A 16,885-nucleotide genomic window follows, 5' to 3' on the forward strand; every position below is an offset into this window, starting at 1 on the left:
TTGCCAGTGGTGTGCCTATTCATGTTGTGATGCACTGACCATCGTGAAAGTAGCATTTCACCAGATTGGTACTGGGAGTCTTGTGACATTATCATTTTTATGTATTTTACATGCACCATTATTTGGAATCAGTGTAATATTACGGTGTCCATGTTTGCTGCTAATGCCTAAGTTTCAGCAATTTGTTATTTGGACTTTAAATATACTTATGGACCTTGTTGGACAGGCCACACAGAGGGCTTGCTTCCCCCCCGCACGACAGGGCCCGAGCTCCGGCCCACCAGGCATACCCCCGTGACAAGCCCCTGTACTCCGTCTCCCGACGGACCCTCTGCCCTCGGACCCCTACTCATCACGGGGCCCAGCCCCACCGGCTTCCCCGGCCGGGTCAAGCCGCCATCTTGGGCCCTGCACCACGCGGCCGCGTGGCCTCACCTCGACCCTAACCCCGGGCCTGGCCGGCCCGACATCCCGGCACCACCATCCACCCAGGAGGTGAGCGGACCACTTGGCAGGTCAATGGGAGAACGAAGCGTCAAGAGCTCTTCCCCCGCCAGGTGCCGATCGCCTCCAGCAGCCCCCAGGCGCTGGCTCCACCCCCTGCTGGGTGTCTGGACACCTTCATCCCGGACCCTCCGACCTCCCAGTGCGAGGGTCCGGACATCAAAGGGCACCAGCCCTATAACTAAGGCAGCTCCGGAGCAGGAAGGCAGTTGTATCCTGGAGTCGAGAGACACCGAGTGAACTCAACCCTGACGGTCTACTGGCGCCGCCGTAGCCCGCTCTTGTGAACCATCGTCCTGCCTGCTGGCGCTGCCGCGGCCTTCTGCAACCTTCATCTTCCTGGGACCTGCTGGCGCTGCCGCGGCCCGTTGTAACGACCATCTTCCTGGGACCTGCTGGCGCTGCCGCGGCCCGTTGTAACGACCATCTTCACCGGGACCTGCTGGCGCTGCCGCGGACCGTACATCTTCCTGGGACCTGCTGGCGCTGCCGCGGCCCGTTGTAACGACCATCTTCACCGGGACCTGCTGGCGCTGCCGCGGACCGTACATCTTCCGGGGACCTGCTGGCGCTGCCGCGGCCCGTTGTATCAACCACCCTTACCGGGACCTGCTGGCGCTGCCGCGGACCGTACTGCCTAAACACCAAGCTCGAGGATTGTGAGCTCGTCATCATCTCATCTGAACTACCTGATTGGTAAATAGACTGACCCGCTACCCCCTTCCCTACCTTACGAGACTCTAATCGAGGGGACCCCTGCGTCCAGACCTCCTTGTACCATTCTACCGTATCATAACTAAGTACCTATAAAGGACACTGAACCTTATCCGTGTGTGATCTCTGTCTGTGGGGGGGGGGAAGTTACTTGTCTGTACGATCGCTGGAGACGGCTCTCCCCGGAGACCTCTCCCCCTGACCCCGGCCGGCCCTCCCGGTCCGTCTACCTTTTCTAACATTGGTGGCCAGCGGCGCGATCCGAATCAACGCGTAATCGTACAGAGAGTAGCTCACCCCACGACAAAAACACGATGTCGACCAAAGAGAGCAGCTCCACCGAGAAATTCCAAATGGAGAAATTAGAAGAATACAACCACCGCGAACTGAGACAATTTTGCATGGAACTTGGCATTGCTACCACCGGCCTGAGTACCAAGGATGATCTAAAGCGCGCTCTGGAGTCATGGACAGAAACGGGGGTCACAGGACCCTCCGACCAAAGCAGCGTCACACCAGACCAAACCAGCATCACACCAGAGGGGAACGCCACGGCTCCCGAGGAGCGGGGAACGGGCCTCCCGCAAGAGGAGATCCGAGAAAGAGACAGAGTCAGATTACACGAGTGGAGATGGCACGACTCAAGATGGATGGGGAACTCAAGTTGGCTGAACAGAAACTTAACCTCGAGCAGATGCGGCTTCGAGAGGAACGAGAAGAAAAGCAGAGACAAAGAGAGCTGGAAGAGAAAAAAATAACGCTCGAGCGCCGACTAGCGGAAATAGAACTGCGCAAACAGAATAAGGAACTGGGGGTGCCTGAGCGACCACACACCCCGGGGCCAAGTGAGAAAAAAGTTCACATCCCCAAGGATGTTGTCCGCGAATATGTCCGAGAAGACGACATACAACAGTGGTTTAAAGCCTATGAGATCGCAATGACCTCCCACCGAATCGACCGGAGTGATTGGGGAGCCGGACTTTGGGGGAGGTTTATCAACGAGGGTCGCGATGCCCTGCTGCAGCTCCCCGATCACCAGATGTCGTCCTACGACCACATGAAGGCTGCCCTCCTCACCCGCTACGGCCTCACGCCCGAGATGTACCGCCAGAGGTTCAGAGATTGCACCAGGATCCCAGGTACAACTTGGGTAGAATACGTGAACTATTTCAGCCGGGCATTCGAAGGGTGGATCAAGGGAAGTCAGGTCGCCACTTACGAACAACTCTTCAACCTTATGGTGTGGGAGCACCTGTCAAACCACTGTTTCGTCGAGCTCCGGCAGCACCTACTCGACAGTAAGCTGACCGACCCCCGGCAGCTCGCCGCCGAAGCTGACCGGTGGGAAAGCACCCGAGTGGGCCGGAGAGGGCCCCACGATCAGAACAGAGGCAACCAAGGCCAGCACCGTCCTCGGGGAGGAGGAGGGGGCCAGGGGCGAGGGAGAGATGCCTTACCAACAACACCCGTGGCCAGCACCCCGCCTCCGGCCGGCCGGGGCAACCCCCCGTTGCGGCCTGGGTACCGAGCCAACGTCACGTGCCACCGGTGCCAGCGACTAGGCCACTACGCCAATGACCCGAACTGCCCGCTAAATCAAACACCCAAGCCCCGCCAGGTAGCGGCCGCTGCCCTAGGGGAAGAGCAATCATCGGAAGGACCCGAAGAGTACGAGCCGGCCCAGCAAGGGTGGGAACCGGCCGCCATGGTCCTGGCATGCCTAGGGGGAAGAGACATGGTTCCGCGGGCTCCCCTACCCGCCAACACCCGAAAATATGGTCAGTGGGTGACCATTAATGGACAGAGAGCCGAGGCCTTGCGTGACACCGGCGCCAGCGTGACGGCCGTCCGCTGTCATCTGGTGAAGCCCGAGCAGATCCTGCCGAACATTCTCTGCCCCGTCCGCTCGGCAGATAACTCTGAGAGTATGTGTAAGATGGCCTGCGTCCCGTTTGAATGGGGAGGGGTCTCCGGCCTACTAAAGGTGACGGTCCGGGACGATGCCCCCGTGGACTGCCTCCTGGGGAATGACCTCGAGAGTTCCCCGTGGGCCACCGTCGAGAGAAGAGAGCACTTGGGGATGCTGGGCCTCCCGGACTGGGCCTGCATAACCACCCGATCCATGGCCGCCCGGGCCACCCCCCGATCAGAAGAAACCGAATGGCCAGCACCTCCGCCCCCGGTTGCCCCCGTCGAGGGCAACGGCGAGTCCGATCTCCCGGACCCGACTATCGAAGCAGACGCACAACACCAGGACCTTCCGGATCTGGCTCAGTGGCGTCAAGAGGGGGGGCCCACCCAAGAACAGTTCCGCCAGGAACAAAAGACCTGTCCCTCCCTCGAGGGACTCCGCCAATAAGCCGATACCCAAAACGCAGGGGACACCCCCGGAACCCACTGGGTCTACTGGGACAACGACCTGCTCTACAGCGAGCAAAGAATCGCCGAGCTGGGGGCCGGTCGAGTTCTGGTGGTACCGCTCCGCTTCCGAGACTTTCTGCTCAACCTGGCCCACGATGTCCCCCTGGCCGGACACCTGGGCCAGGACAAAACATACAGTCGCCTGGTGACCCACTTTTTCTGGCCGAAAATGAGGAATGACGTCCTGAACCACTGCCGATCTTGCCCCACGTGCCAAGCCAGCGGGAAGAGTGGTCGGAAGCTGAAGGCCCCTCTGCAACCCTTCCCTGTGGTCACCACCCCGTTCGAGAGGGTGGGGATAGACATTGTGGGGCCTCTGGACCCCCGCACGGCACAAGGACATAGGTTCATCTTGGTACTAGTGGACCATGCCACCCGCTACCCCGAGGCGGTGCCCCTACGGACAGTGACAGCTCCGGTGGTTGGCCGGGCCCTGATGGGGATCTTCTCCCGGGTAGGCTTCCCCCGAGAAGTCGTCAGCGACCGAGGTACGAATTTCATATCTAAATACATGAAGTCCCTCTGGCAACAATGCGGGGTCACCTACAGATTCACGACCCCCTATCACCCCCAAGGGAACGGACTAGTGGAGCGTTTTAACCGCACTCTCAAGGGGATGATTGGGGGATTGGAAGAGCCTCTCCGTCGCCAGTGGGATGTGCTGCTCCCGTGCCTCCTCTTCGCCTACCGAGAAGTCCCCCAGAAGTCCCTCGGCTTTAGCCCTTTCGAACTCCTGTACGGGCACCCTGTGCGAGGGCCCCTCAGCCTAGTCAAGGAAGGTTGGGAGATGGCCCCCTTAACGACCCCTCCCGACGTCTTCAAATACATCCTGGCCCTACGAAACCAGACCCGGCGCTTCAGGGAGATGGCCAAGGCGAACCTCGAGGCCAGTCAGGAGGACATGAAGAGGTGGTATGATCACAATGCCTCCTCCGTTGAATTCGAGCCTGGGCAGCAAATATGGGTAATGTCCCCCACCGAACCATGTGCCCTGCAAGACAAGTGGACGGGGCCCTTCAAAGTGGTCGAGCGTAAAAGCCCCGTCACTTACCTCATCGACATGGGGACCACCCGGAACCCCCTGCGGGTCCTCCACACCAACCGGCTCAAACCACACTTTGTGCGCTCCGAACTAAGCCTCCTGATGGCGACCGACAGTGGTACAGAAGAAGACTCCGAGCCCCTCCCGGATCTCTTGAAGACTCAGGAGAAGGACGGCTCCGTGGATGGGGTCCGGCTCTCCGACGCCCTCACTTCGGAGCAACGCCAGGACTGCCGGGACCTCCTGCTGCCGTTCGCTGCCCTGTTCTCCCTCACCCCCGGGGTCACTCCTTGGTGTTTGCACGACGTAGACACCAGGGACAGTCCCCCGGTCCGGATCGGGTACGGGCCTGCATACAGGAGGAAGTGGCCAAGATGCTCAACGATCGGGGTCATCGAGCCCTCGGACAGTCCCTGGGCCAGTCCGGTTGTATTAGTTCCCAAGGCCGCTGCCCCCGGCACCGCCCCTGAACTGAGATTCTGCGTCGACTACCGGGGCTTGAACGCTGTCACCCGGACCGACGCTCATCCCATCCCCCGAGCAGACGAGCTGATCGACCGGCTGGGGGCCGCCCGCTACCTTACTATCTTCGACCTAACGGCGGGCTACTGGCAGATCGGCCTCACACCCAGGGCTCAGGAACGGTCAGCCTTCTCCACCCCCGATGGCCACTATCAATTTAAGGTCATGCCCTTTGGCATGAAGAATGCCCCCGCCACATTCCAACGTCTTGTGAACCAGGTCTTGGCAGGCCTCGAAGAATTCAGCGCTGCCTACCTGGACGATATCGCTGTATACAGCCGCCACTGGTCCGACCACCTCCGTCACCTCCAAGAGGTCCTCCAAGCCCTCCAGCGGGCCGGCCTCACCATTAAAGCCGGCAAGTGCCAAATTGGCCAAGGGTCGGTGACCTACCTTGGGCACCAAGTGGGAAGCGGGCTGGTGGCCCCACTACAACTTAAGATTGCTGCCATCCAGTCCTGGCAGCCCCCCGTCACCCAGACCGAGGTCCGAGCCTTCTTGGGGCTCACCGGATACTACCGGCGGTTCGTAAAGGACTACGGCAGCATCGTGGGGCCCCTCACGGGACTCACATCCAAGAATCAACCGAAGCGGGTCCACTGGACTCCTGATTGTCAAGCGGCCTTCGAGGAGCTGAAGGCCGCCCTGTGCACCGCCCCGGTGCTCCAGGCCCCCGATTACGGTCGGGAATTTGTGGTGCAGACCGACGCCTCCGACCACGGCATCGGGGCCGTCCTCTCTCAGCTGAACTCCGAAGGTCATGACCAGCCGGTGGCCTTCATCAGTCGACGTCTCCTGGCCCGAGAACAGCGTTGGAGCACAATCGAGAGGGAGGCATTTGCAGTAGTGTGGGCCCTCAAAAAGCTCCGACCCTATCTCTTCGGTACCCACTTCCGGGTACAAACCGACCATCGACCCCTGCAATGGCTGATGCAGATGCGGGGGGAGAACCCAAAACTCTTGCGCTGGTCCATTTCCCTGCAGGGAATGGACTTCACTGTGGAGCACCGGCCAGGCCAAGACCACGCCAACGCGGATGGCCTGTCCCGCTTTTTCCGCCTCGACGAAGAGAGTCCCCAAGGAGATGGGTGACTCTCCCCGCCTTCAGCTGGGGGGGACGCATGTTGGACAGGCCACACAGAGGGCTTGCTTCCCCCCCGCACGACAGGGCCCGAGCTCCGGCCCACCAGGCATACCCCCGTGACAAGCCCCTGTACTCCGTCTCCCGACGGACCCTCTGCCCTCGGACCCCTACTCATCACGGGGCCCAGCCCCACCGGCTTCCCCGGCCGGGTCAAGCCGCCATCTTGGGCCCTGCACCACGCGGCCGCGTGGCCTCACCTCGACCCTAACCCCGGGCCTGGCCGGCCCGACATCCCGGCACCACCATCCACCCAGGAGGTGAGCGGACCACTTGGCAGGTCAATGGGAGAACGAAGCGTCAAGAGCTCTTCCCCCGCCAGGTGCCGATCGCCTCCAGCAGCCCCCAGGCGCTGGCTCCACCCCCTGCTGGGTGTCTGGACACCTTCATCCCGGACCCTCCGACCTCCCAGTGCGAGGGTCCGGACATCAAAGGGCACCAGCCCTATAACTAAGGCAGCTCCGGAGCAGGAAGGCAGTTGTATCCTGGAGTCGAGAGACACCGAGTGAACTCAACCCTGACGGTCTACTGGCGCCGCCGTAGCCCGCTCTTGTGAACCATCGTCCTGCCTGCTGGCGCTGCCGCGGCCTTCTGCAACCTTCATCTTCCTGGGACCTGCTGGCGCTGCCGCGGCCCGTTGTAACGACCATCTTCCTGGGACCTGCTGGCGCTGCCGCGGCCCGTTGTAACGACCATCTTCACCGGGACCTGCTGGCGCTGCCGCGGACCGTACATCTTCCTGGGACCTGCTGGCGCTGCCGCGGCCCGTTGTAACGACCATCTTCACCGGGACCTGCTGGCGCTGCCGCGGACCGTACATCTTCCGGGGACCTGCTGGCGCTGCCGCGGCCCGTTGTATCAACCACCCTTACCGGGACCTGCTGGCGCTGCCGCGGACCGTACTGCCTAAACACCAAGCTCGAGGATTGTGAGCTCGTCATCATCTCATCTGAACTACCTGATTGGTAAATAGACTGACCCGCTACCCCCTTCCCTACCTTACGAGACTCTAATCGAGGGGACCCCTGCGTCCAGACCTCCTTGTACCATTCTACCGTATCATAACTAAGTACCTATAAAGGACACTGAACCTTATCCGTGTGTGATCTCTGTCTGTGGGGGGGGGAAGTTACTTGTCTGTACGATCGCTGGAGACGGCTCTCCCCGGAGACCTCTCCCCCTGACCCCGGCCGGCCCTCCCGGTCCGTCTACCTTTTCTAACAGACCTGCTTCCAGATAATTGAGTGCACTCATTTATTTACCTATGCCCTACTATTGGTCGGTTTTGGGTCCCAGCATTTAGATGTAGACACCAGACCCACAGGGCTCAAATTCCCCTCGCTCGCTATGGTGTGTGTGAGAAAGTGCCATCTTTCTTGCATGGTATGCCCCCACTTTCTGCTGAATTGCTGAATGTACTTTGACTGGGTGTGCCCTAGTCTCCTGCCAATCAGGTGCCCAGGGCCTATATTCCGTCCCTAAAACCCCAATTGGCAAGCCCTGGCCACATGTCCGCCCCTGGTAAATGGTACCCTAGGTACCCAGGGCCTTGTGACCAGGGAAGGCCTCTAAGGGCTGCAGCACTTATTGTGCCACCCTTAGAGGCCCTGTACCCTAACACAAACACACTGCCCTTGCAGGCTGAGTGTCTGGGTTCAAGACAAAACAAAGAGTCGACATGGCACACATACCTGTGCGCCATGCCCACAACCTACACTGCCCTGGCATGCATCAGCCACCCCTCTAGCTGGGTGCCCTATGCCAGTGGTGTGGGCACAGCACGAGCCCTGTGCCCCTACAGTACCCAGTTCCATTCCTGGGCACTGTAAGTGCAGTGCTGCCATTTATGAATATATGATGCTGGGAGCTCGTCAAACACGAACTCCACAGCACCATAATGGCAACACTGAAGACTGAGAAGTTTGGTATCAAACTTCTCAGCACATTAAACCCGCACTGATGCCAGTGTGGGATTTAATGTAAAAAGCACTACAGAGGGCATTTTAGAGATGCCCCCTGAAACCTAACCTATAATCCATGTCTTGTCTGAGAGGCTGCCTAGGCTGCCACACAGCAGACCTGTTGCTGGACCCCTGGGTGGAGAGCCCCCCGCTCTCCTGGGCCTGCAACAATGCATATCCTGGGCGAGGTGCTAGGTCTCCTCCCCCAGGATGGGCAGGGGGAAGCTTCCAAGGCATGCCGCCTGTGTGAGCTTCTCCAGGCCACTTGCTGTAATCCGCAACTGGCCCCCAACGGTTCTGACTCCCACTCTGGCGGGAAGACTGGCCAGAAACTCCAAGTAAGGACAGGGGATGTGTCAGCCCTGCCAACCCCACCCCTCAGGTGGGGGAGGTGAGGTGAAGCACATCTCCGAGCCCTTGCCATCTTAAAGATGGGAAGCCCTACCCAATCAGGACTAGGCCACTGCCCCCCTCCCACAGGAGAGTGGCAGGTTAGAGGGTGTACCCACCCCAAGACAGGGACCCAGTGGTCCCTACCCTTTACCTACCTGTAACGCCCCTAAATTTAGTATTTAGGGGCACCCTGAACCTTCCTTCCTTAGATTCCAGATTCTAAACCAGCAAAGAAGATCAAGAAGAGAGGAGACCTGCCGTGCAGCTACTAAGAAGAGGAAGACACCAACTGCTTTGGCCCCAGCCCTACCGGCCTGTCGACCCTCGAACCTGCTCCTGCTAAATCCCGGTACCTCCTGTGGCCAGCAACCTCACAAACCCCGGAGGACCTGGCTACATTGCGGCTCTGAGCACCTGGGACTCCCACGAGCAGTGGCTGTGCTCAAAGCAAGTATCTAACCCCTGGCATCAGCCCGGAACCACAAACCGTGCACACACTGCACCCGCCAAGCCTGACCTGTGCCGGAGTGGACAAAGTCCCCGAGAACGTCCCCCCAGCGACTGTGACCCCGAATCCGGCACCCAAGGACTCACCTTGACGCTCCTGATGACGCCTGCAGCCTCAGAACCAGGGACCTCTCCCAACCACGATCAACAGAGAGTAAGATTTCCCGACACCAAAAGGCACCCCTGCACCCGGCGCCCTGCGGCCCCCTGTGCCTGACTCCTGGGTACCTACCTATCCTCCAACTACCCAACTTACCTCTCGAAGTGGTAGTGGCACCTGAAGAATCTTCTTCCCTGAGCTTGCAGCCTTTGTTCATCCTTGAGCTTTACCATAGCAATCCATTGAGCGGCCGAAGGTTCAAAAGCACCCTGCACCCAGCCTCCTGAGTGACCCTGGCATTGCAACTTCTACTCCGATCTACTACCCATTTGCCCTGAGCAAGTGACCAGGAGCCCAGCTCCCACAGCCGCGTGGCCTGCTAGTCAGCAGCCACCAACCAAGGGCCCCCTGCCTTCCATAGGATAGCATTGGGCCTAACTTACTCTGCACCCTGATGCCCCTGTGCCGCTGAGGGTGAAACAACTGTACTTACCTGACCTTCGGAGACCCCTGAGCCTATGCCCAGAACCTGCCAGTCGAGTACTTACCCAAAAGCCGATAACTCACTTTTTTTCCATATGGTAACATTGACTGGTTCCTCTTGAAATTTCTTCTAAGTGTGGAGTTTCTAAACTTTAAAATATTCACCTAAAATCAACCGAGTAACGGAAATACTCACCTGCTATTAGGAGAGATCCCAGTCCTGGATCTTGGTGCCCAGCACGACCCTGAAAAGTACTCACAACTGTACTTATCACTAACTCGGTTTTCTCCCATAGGAAACCATTGACTGTTTTTCTGTGAAATTTCTTCTAAGTGTCGATTTTTGTAAACTACAAATATTCTTTAAAAATCGTACCAACTGTGAAAACGTAATTACTTACCGGTTTTAGATAGATGCCCCAGTACTGAGCCTAGGAGCCCAGCACTGGATTACAAAGGTAACGAGAACATACTTTACCCGTAACTTGAATTTTCTCCTATAGGAAACCATTGACTGTTTTTTGTGAAATTTCTTCTAAGTGTCGATTTTGCAAACTTATAAATATTCCTTAAAAATCGCCTGTGTAACTTAAACGCAGTTTCTCAACTGCTTACTGGTGGTACACTAGTGCTGGATCTAGGATCCAACACTGACCTAGAAGAAGTAACCATAACCCCACTTACCTGCTAAGTGAATTCCCTTCCGTAGGATAACATTGGTAATTTGAGTAGAAAAAGTTTCTAAGTGTCAACTTTTAAAATAGCAAAACATTGCTTAAAAATCACAACAGAAACTAAAACGAATGTACTCACTTGTTTCCAAGAACTGTCCTAGGACTGAATCTAGGATCCAGTCCTGGAGTTAGAAAAGTAATCCTGAAAGTAATCAATTGCATACAACTTAAAATTCCCATTGAGCTCAATGTATTATTGTTTGAAATTGTGTTCCCTATTGGAACAAACTGTAACTATTATCTGCAAAAGCCAATTTCCTATTGCAAAGTATTTAACTAAAGCATCTCATTCTGAGAAAGTATATTTTGATACCTATTGTTTGTTCTAAAATAAAACAGCCATATATTTTTTTATATAAACAATTGGCTAGAGTTCAGTTCTTGAGTGTGTGAGACCATTTGCTGACTGAGGGTGTACAACAAAAGCTTTACACTATCCTCTGATACGGCCTTACTGCTCGACCAAGCTACCACTTTAGAGAGTAAGGTTATATCTAACTTTAACCTCTGCCAAACCTCTGGGGACTGTGGACTCTGTACACACGGTACCTATTTGGGAACAGTATATACAGAGCCACTTTCTCACAGTGAGCCAGATTTAATCGGGACTAGCTGTTTTTATGGCGAAGACCAACTGACTTTTGACCTTTTGTCTTTCAAATCGGAGCAAATGTGACAAGATAAGAATTGAAGACCTCCTTATTTCTCACAAAGTGAATGAGCAATTAAGATGCCTATAAATCTTGTTATCTTGTCACATTTGCTCCACTTTCAGAAACAGAGATCAAGTTGTGAGAAAGTGGCTCTGTATATACTGTTCCCGAATAGGTACAGGGTGTACAGAGTCCACAGAGGTTTGGCAGAGGTTAGAGTTAGATATATCCTTACTCTCTAAAGTGCTAGCTTGGTCGAGCAGTAAGGCAGTATCTGAGGACAGTGTAAAGCATTTGTTGTACACACTCAGTCAGCAAATGGTCTCACACACTCAAGAACTGAGCTCTAGGCCAATGGTTTATATAAAAAAATGTCTGTTTTATTTTGGAACCAACAATAGGTATTAAAATATACTTTCTCAGAAAGAGATGCTTTAGGTAAACACTTTTGCAATATGCAATTTACTTTTGTAAATACTGGTTACAGGTTGTTGCAATTGGCAACACAATTTCAAACACAATAATGCATTGAGCTCAATGGAAGTTTGAAGTTATTATTTGCAATAGATTACTTTCAGGATTACTTTTGTAACAGGACTGGATCCTAGATTCAGTCCTGGAACAGTTCTTAGAAACAAGTGATAAAAGTCGACTTAGTTACTGTTGTGATTTTTAGGCAATATTTTGCTATTTTAAAAGTTGACACTTAGAAGAAATTTCATAGCAAACAGTCAATGATTACCTACGGGAGAAAATTCAAGTTGCAGGTAAAGTATGTTCTCGTTACTTTTGTAATCCAGTACTGGGCTCCTAGACTCAGTACTGGGACCTCTATCTAAAACAGGTAAGTAATTACATTTTCTCAGTTGGTACGATTTTTAAAGAATATTTGTAGTTTGCAAAAATCGACACTTAGAAGAAATTTCACAGAAAACAGTCTATGATTTCCTATGGAAGAAAATTGGGTTTTTGGTAAGTACGGTTGTGAATGTTTTTCAGGGTCAGTGCTGGGCACCAAGATGCAGCACTGGGATCTCTCCTAATAGCAGGTGTGTATTTTCGTTTTCGTTACTCGGTTAATTTTTGGTGAATATTTTTAGTTTTAGAAACTTCACACTTAGAAGAAATTTCAGAAGAAGCCAGTCAATGTTACCCTAAGGAGGAAAATTGGGTTATCGGCTTTTGAGTAAGTACTCGACTGGCAGAGTTAAGGTTCTGGGCACAGACTCCGGTGTCTCCCAGGGTCAGGTAAGTTCAGTTGTTACACCCTCAGCGGCACAGGGGCAGCCGGGTGCAGAGTGAGTTGGGCTTAATGTTATCCTATGGAAGGCAGGTGGGCCTTGGTTGGTGGCTGCTGACTAGCAGGCCACGCGGCTGTGGGAGCTGGGCTCTTGGTCACTTGCTCAGGGCAAATGGGAAAGTAGATAGGTGTAGAGGTTACACTGCCAGGGCCACTCGGGTGGCTGGGTGCAGGGTGCTTTTGGGCCTTCGGGCGCTCAATAGATTTCAATAGGAAAGCTCCTGGTTGAACAAAGGCTGCAAGCTCGGGAATGAAGATTCTTCAGGTGCCACCACCACTTCAAGAGGTAAGTTGGGTAGTTGGAGCATAGGTAGGTACCCAGGAGTTGTGCGTAGGGGGCTGTAGGGCGCCGGGTGCAGGGGTGCCTTTTGGTGTTGGTAAATCTTACCCTCTGTTGATCGCGGTTGGGGGGTACCTGGTTCTGAGGCTGCAGGCGTCGTCGGGAGCGTCGAGGTGAGTCCTTGGGTGCGGGATTCGGGGTCCGTGTCGCCAGGGGGACGTCCTCGGGGTCTCTGTTCACTCGGCACAGGCCAGGCTTGGCGGGTGCAGTGTGTGCAGGATTCGCGGCTCCGGGCTGATGCCAGGGATTAGAAGCTGATTTTGAGCAGAGCCTCTGCTCATGGGAGTCCCAGGTGCCTAGAGCCAAAAGGTAGCCAGGTCCTCCGGGGTTTGTAAGGTTGCTGGCCACAAGAGGTGCCAATATGTAGCAGGAGCAGGTTCGAGGGTCGACAGGTCGGTAGGGCTGGGGCCAAAGCAGTTGGTGTCTTCCTCTTCTTAGCAGCTGCACGGCAGGTGTTCTTTCTTCTTGCTCTTTGTTTTTCGGAATCAGGAATCTAAGGAAGGAAGGTTCAGGGTGTCCCTAAATACTAGATTTAGGGGCGTTACTGGTAGGTAAAGGGCAGGGACCAGCACCATGTACTCTTACATGGCAGCACTGCACTTACAGTGCCCAGGAATGGACCTGGGTACTGTAGGGGCACAGGGCTCATGCGCCCACACCACTGGCATAGGGCACCCAGCTAGAGGGGTGGCTGATGTATGCCAGGGCAGTGTAGGTGGTGAGCATGGCACACAGGGATGTGTGCCATGTCGACTCTTTGTTTTGTCTTGTACCCAGACACTCAGCCTGCAAGGGCAGTGTGTGTGTGTTAGGGTACAGGGCCTCTAAGGGTGGCACAATGAGTGCTGCAGCCCTTAGAGGCCTTTCCTGGTCACCAAGCCCTGGGTACTTAGGGTACCATTTACCAGGGGCTGACATGTGGCCAGGGTTTGCCAATTTGGGTTTGAGGTTTTTAGATAAGGAACATAGGCTCTGGGCACTTGATTGGCAGGAGTCCAGGGCACAATCAGCCAAAGTACATTCAGCAATTCAGCAAAAAGTGGGGGCATATCATGCAAGAAAGATGGCACTTTCTCACACAAGTGCATTACACAGTTAGGTCGAGTAAAAGTTTCAAGTTACTAGACCTGCAGGTCTAGTAATATTGTTATGATCTTTTTAGCCCTGACCCACTTCTGGTGGAATATACAGTGAGAAAAAACACTTCATTTAACCATCAATGATGTGCTCACAATGCGTTCTCTGATGGTCATGTTTTTTAACTAAAACATTTCAAAAGAAGGGCTATTGGAGCCTGCTTCAAAACGAATCTATTAGGTTCGAAGACCAGTTCTGGTCGAGTTGTAGTTGGCGTATACTGGCATGTGTTTTGTATGTGTGGTAAATAAAGATTTATTGAATCATGCAAAAAAGTGATGGGTGAAATGATTGAATTAATCTCAGCCACTGGAAAAAAAATTGGGACTGCATCCCAGACCATAGGTATTTTGCACACTATGCCACATCATTCTGGGTATAGCCATGTATGTGCAAATTAGTTTTGACCTTCCTGAACCAAAACATACGCAACCCAAGACTGGTTTCGTCTTGGTTGGGGCTTCTCAGTCTAGGTTCCATTTGCACAGTGATCATGGGACTGACGTCTGGGCATACTCGTGGCCACGTCAGGTACCACATTGAAGTATCACTTTTAGTGCGACACCTTAAGCGCGCTGGATATGCCAAAACATGGGTCCCATACTCACTGTTGCTCTGGAACCTAGCGGTTTCAAAATGAAGAGCTTTGGGTTGCTTGTGTTCTGGTTTAGATAGGGACTTGGCAGTTCGCTCTGGTCTTTGCCTATTGGAGCAGGATCAAGGCTGATAAGCATATGGCAGGGCTTAATCTTAGATGGCAAGGTGGGCAAAAAAATGATAGTCTGGGATGCGGTGCCAGTAATAGGTGTCTGAGATTAATTCAAGAATCCCACCCATCACTTTTTTTGTTCACTTAAAAAAAACCTTAATTAACAATACATTCATTCTTGAATGTTAGAACTAGCCTTCTTAATAATTTCTAGACATTTGGAAACGCTTACTTATGGCTGTGACATTGTTGTAAAGAATCTTACTTTGTGTTAAAAAAAATCTCAATGCTTCATTTTTTGAGTGTAGACCACAAAGCCATCTATTTTGCGGTTTGATTTTTAATCTGGACAGTGTCTTTTGGCTGAAATTTTTGTTTTTGTGGTCAGCCAAGATATATTGTTTATTAGGACAGGCTTGCATTGTGCATGAAATAAACTGAAGCCAGACACAGACATATCATACTTTCTGGTGATGGAATTCTTCATATGTTTAATCTTCAGGGCATTTTATCACCTACTTCATCCTCACAGATGCTTGTGACTGGAATTCACTTGTGTTTTTAAAACTTGCAAACTGCTTCATACCATTAGGAATTTTTAGATTACCTTTCTTTTCTAATCTAGATATCTGTTCTGATCCCTCTTTTGGAAAATGGAGAGTTGATGATTCCTGGCCGTGGTGATTGTTTCAAGGTTTCCCCTGGATTCCAGTTCTTTGCAACCAGGCGGTAAGAAATGGTGAAAGAAAAAGATTCTGTGCGTATCTTAGAGCCCTGCTTTTATTAAGTCCTGGAACTTAAAGCCGAAGTAACTTTAAACTTGTACTTAAATTCTTAAACATTACTTTTATTGAAGGCATGTTTATTAAGTTTTTTCCTTTAAAGACATTTGGTTGATTTATTTTCTTGATTGTTTTACACGGAGTCTTTCAAAATCCTTATTTTTTAAGGTGTTTGAGTTTTGCTCAATGCATGGTCACTGCTGTGTATAGAAGCTTCTCACCCCGAAGAGTCCTGGAAATTCCTTGAAAGAGCCTGCTTGAGCTTTGGCGTTACTTAAGGTCTTTTCCCCAGTGAAAACCTTGTGCATGATAGGGTAATGGACACTTGCTTTGTATTTGACTCTGACTGCGTAAGTGACCACGGTCCGCGCAGTATGGTGGATCTTTGGAAATAGGTGATCTTGTCTAGGGTGTTGAGGTAGAGTGGGGGTGGGTGCTTTGGAGAAGGGATGTGGCATAGCTCTTGCCCATGTACTGTTGTATGTGAAAGGTAATCCATTTGTATCCCTTGGTTCAGGCACACCGTCTTGAATTGATGCAGGTGATGTAACACATCAAAACTTGTTTACCTAAAGAATTAGGGGAGAGGATGTAGCCTGACTGCTAGAGTGGTCGACCTTGGAGCTGGGGAATCGGGTTCGAGTCTCGGCAGGAACGCTCAACGTACTGTGATTGTGGACAAATCACTTAATCTCTCTGTGCCTAACAAAATGAATGTGTCCCTCTGTAATGCAACTGGTGCTCATGTGAAGCGCTCTGATACCTTCAGGTCAAATTTGCGGTATATAAAACTCCGGAAAAAAGAAATTGTAGGTACGTCGAAAGGGAAGCTCTTGCAGTTAACTTGCAAACTCTTCATGGAGACTGCAGTAACTATCCCACACCCGCACACAGTCTTCAGTTGGTGAGTAGGAATGGGAGGGCTGGCGGCCGATTCTGCTCTCCTCCATATTTTGTGTGAGCTGTGTGATTGGCTACATCACTGTGTCCCAGCATCTTCTCCTTATGGTTCCTCTCTCACACCTAGTATCACAGTTCTCGTTCCATGGAATATTCCAGGCGCTTCGCGTCCTGAAGCACTGCTGCCAGCATCCCCTGTTGATGTTGGTGTTGCCATCTCTGTGGTGCAGAAGAGAAAGTACTGTTGAGGAGTGTGTGATCCTGCTCCGACGTGCAGGCATTTGCAATTGGTGTGTAGCATGGTTGCCTTGGAGAATTCCTAGCCACAGCCTTTGCCCCTGGATGTATCGATTAAAGAAAGTGAATTGCAATGTGCCTGTGAGGGTCCAGCATGGGAGTGTGAGGTGGTAGTTTGGACCCAAGGACTAACAATACAGAGTTACTCTGCCCATGGTTTTGAAAATCCCACACTGAAATCCCTTTTTCATTACTACCCTTTATTGATATTCTATAGTTAATGTACCGAACTTGCCTATGTTGAT

At 52.9% G+C, this 16,885-nt stretch overlaps 1 protein-coding gene across 1 annotated transcript in view; it reads left to right on the forward strand.

Annotated features, from left to right (window-relative positions):
• The window catches only part of MDN1 (midasin AAA ATPase 1), a 2,002,810-nt gene that overhangs the window by 95,388 nt on the left and 1,890,537 nt on the right, over positions 1-16,885 (forward strand). The window contains exon 8 of the mRNA XM_085611158.1: positions 15,287-15,390. Within this exon, the coding sequence (XP_085467284.1) occupies positions 15,287-15,390 (104 nt within the window). The remainder of the gene's footprint in view (positions 1-15,286; positions 15,391-16,885) is intronic.

This window comes from Triturus cristatus, chromosome 6 (genome assembly GCF_964204655.1).
Source record: "Triturus cristatus chromosome 6, aTriCri1.1, whole genome shotgun sequence".
NCBI classification, from domain to species: Eukaryota; Metazoa; Chordata; class Amphibia; order Caudata; family Salamandridae; genus Triturus; species Triturus cristatus.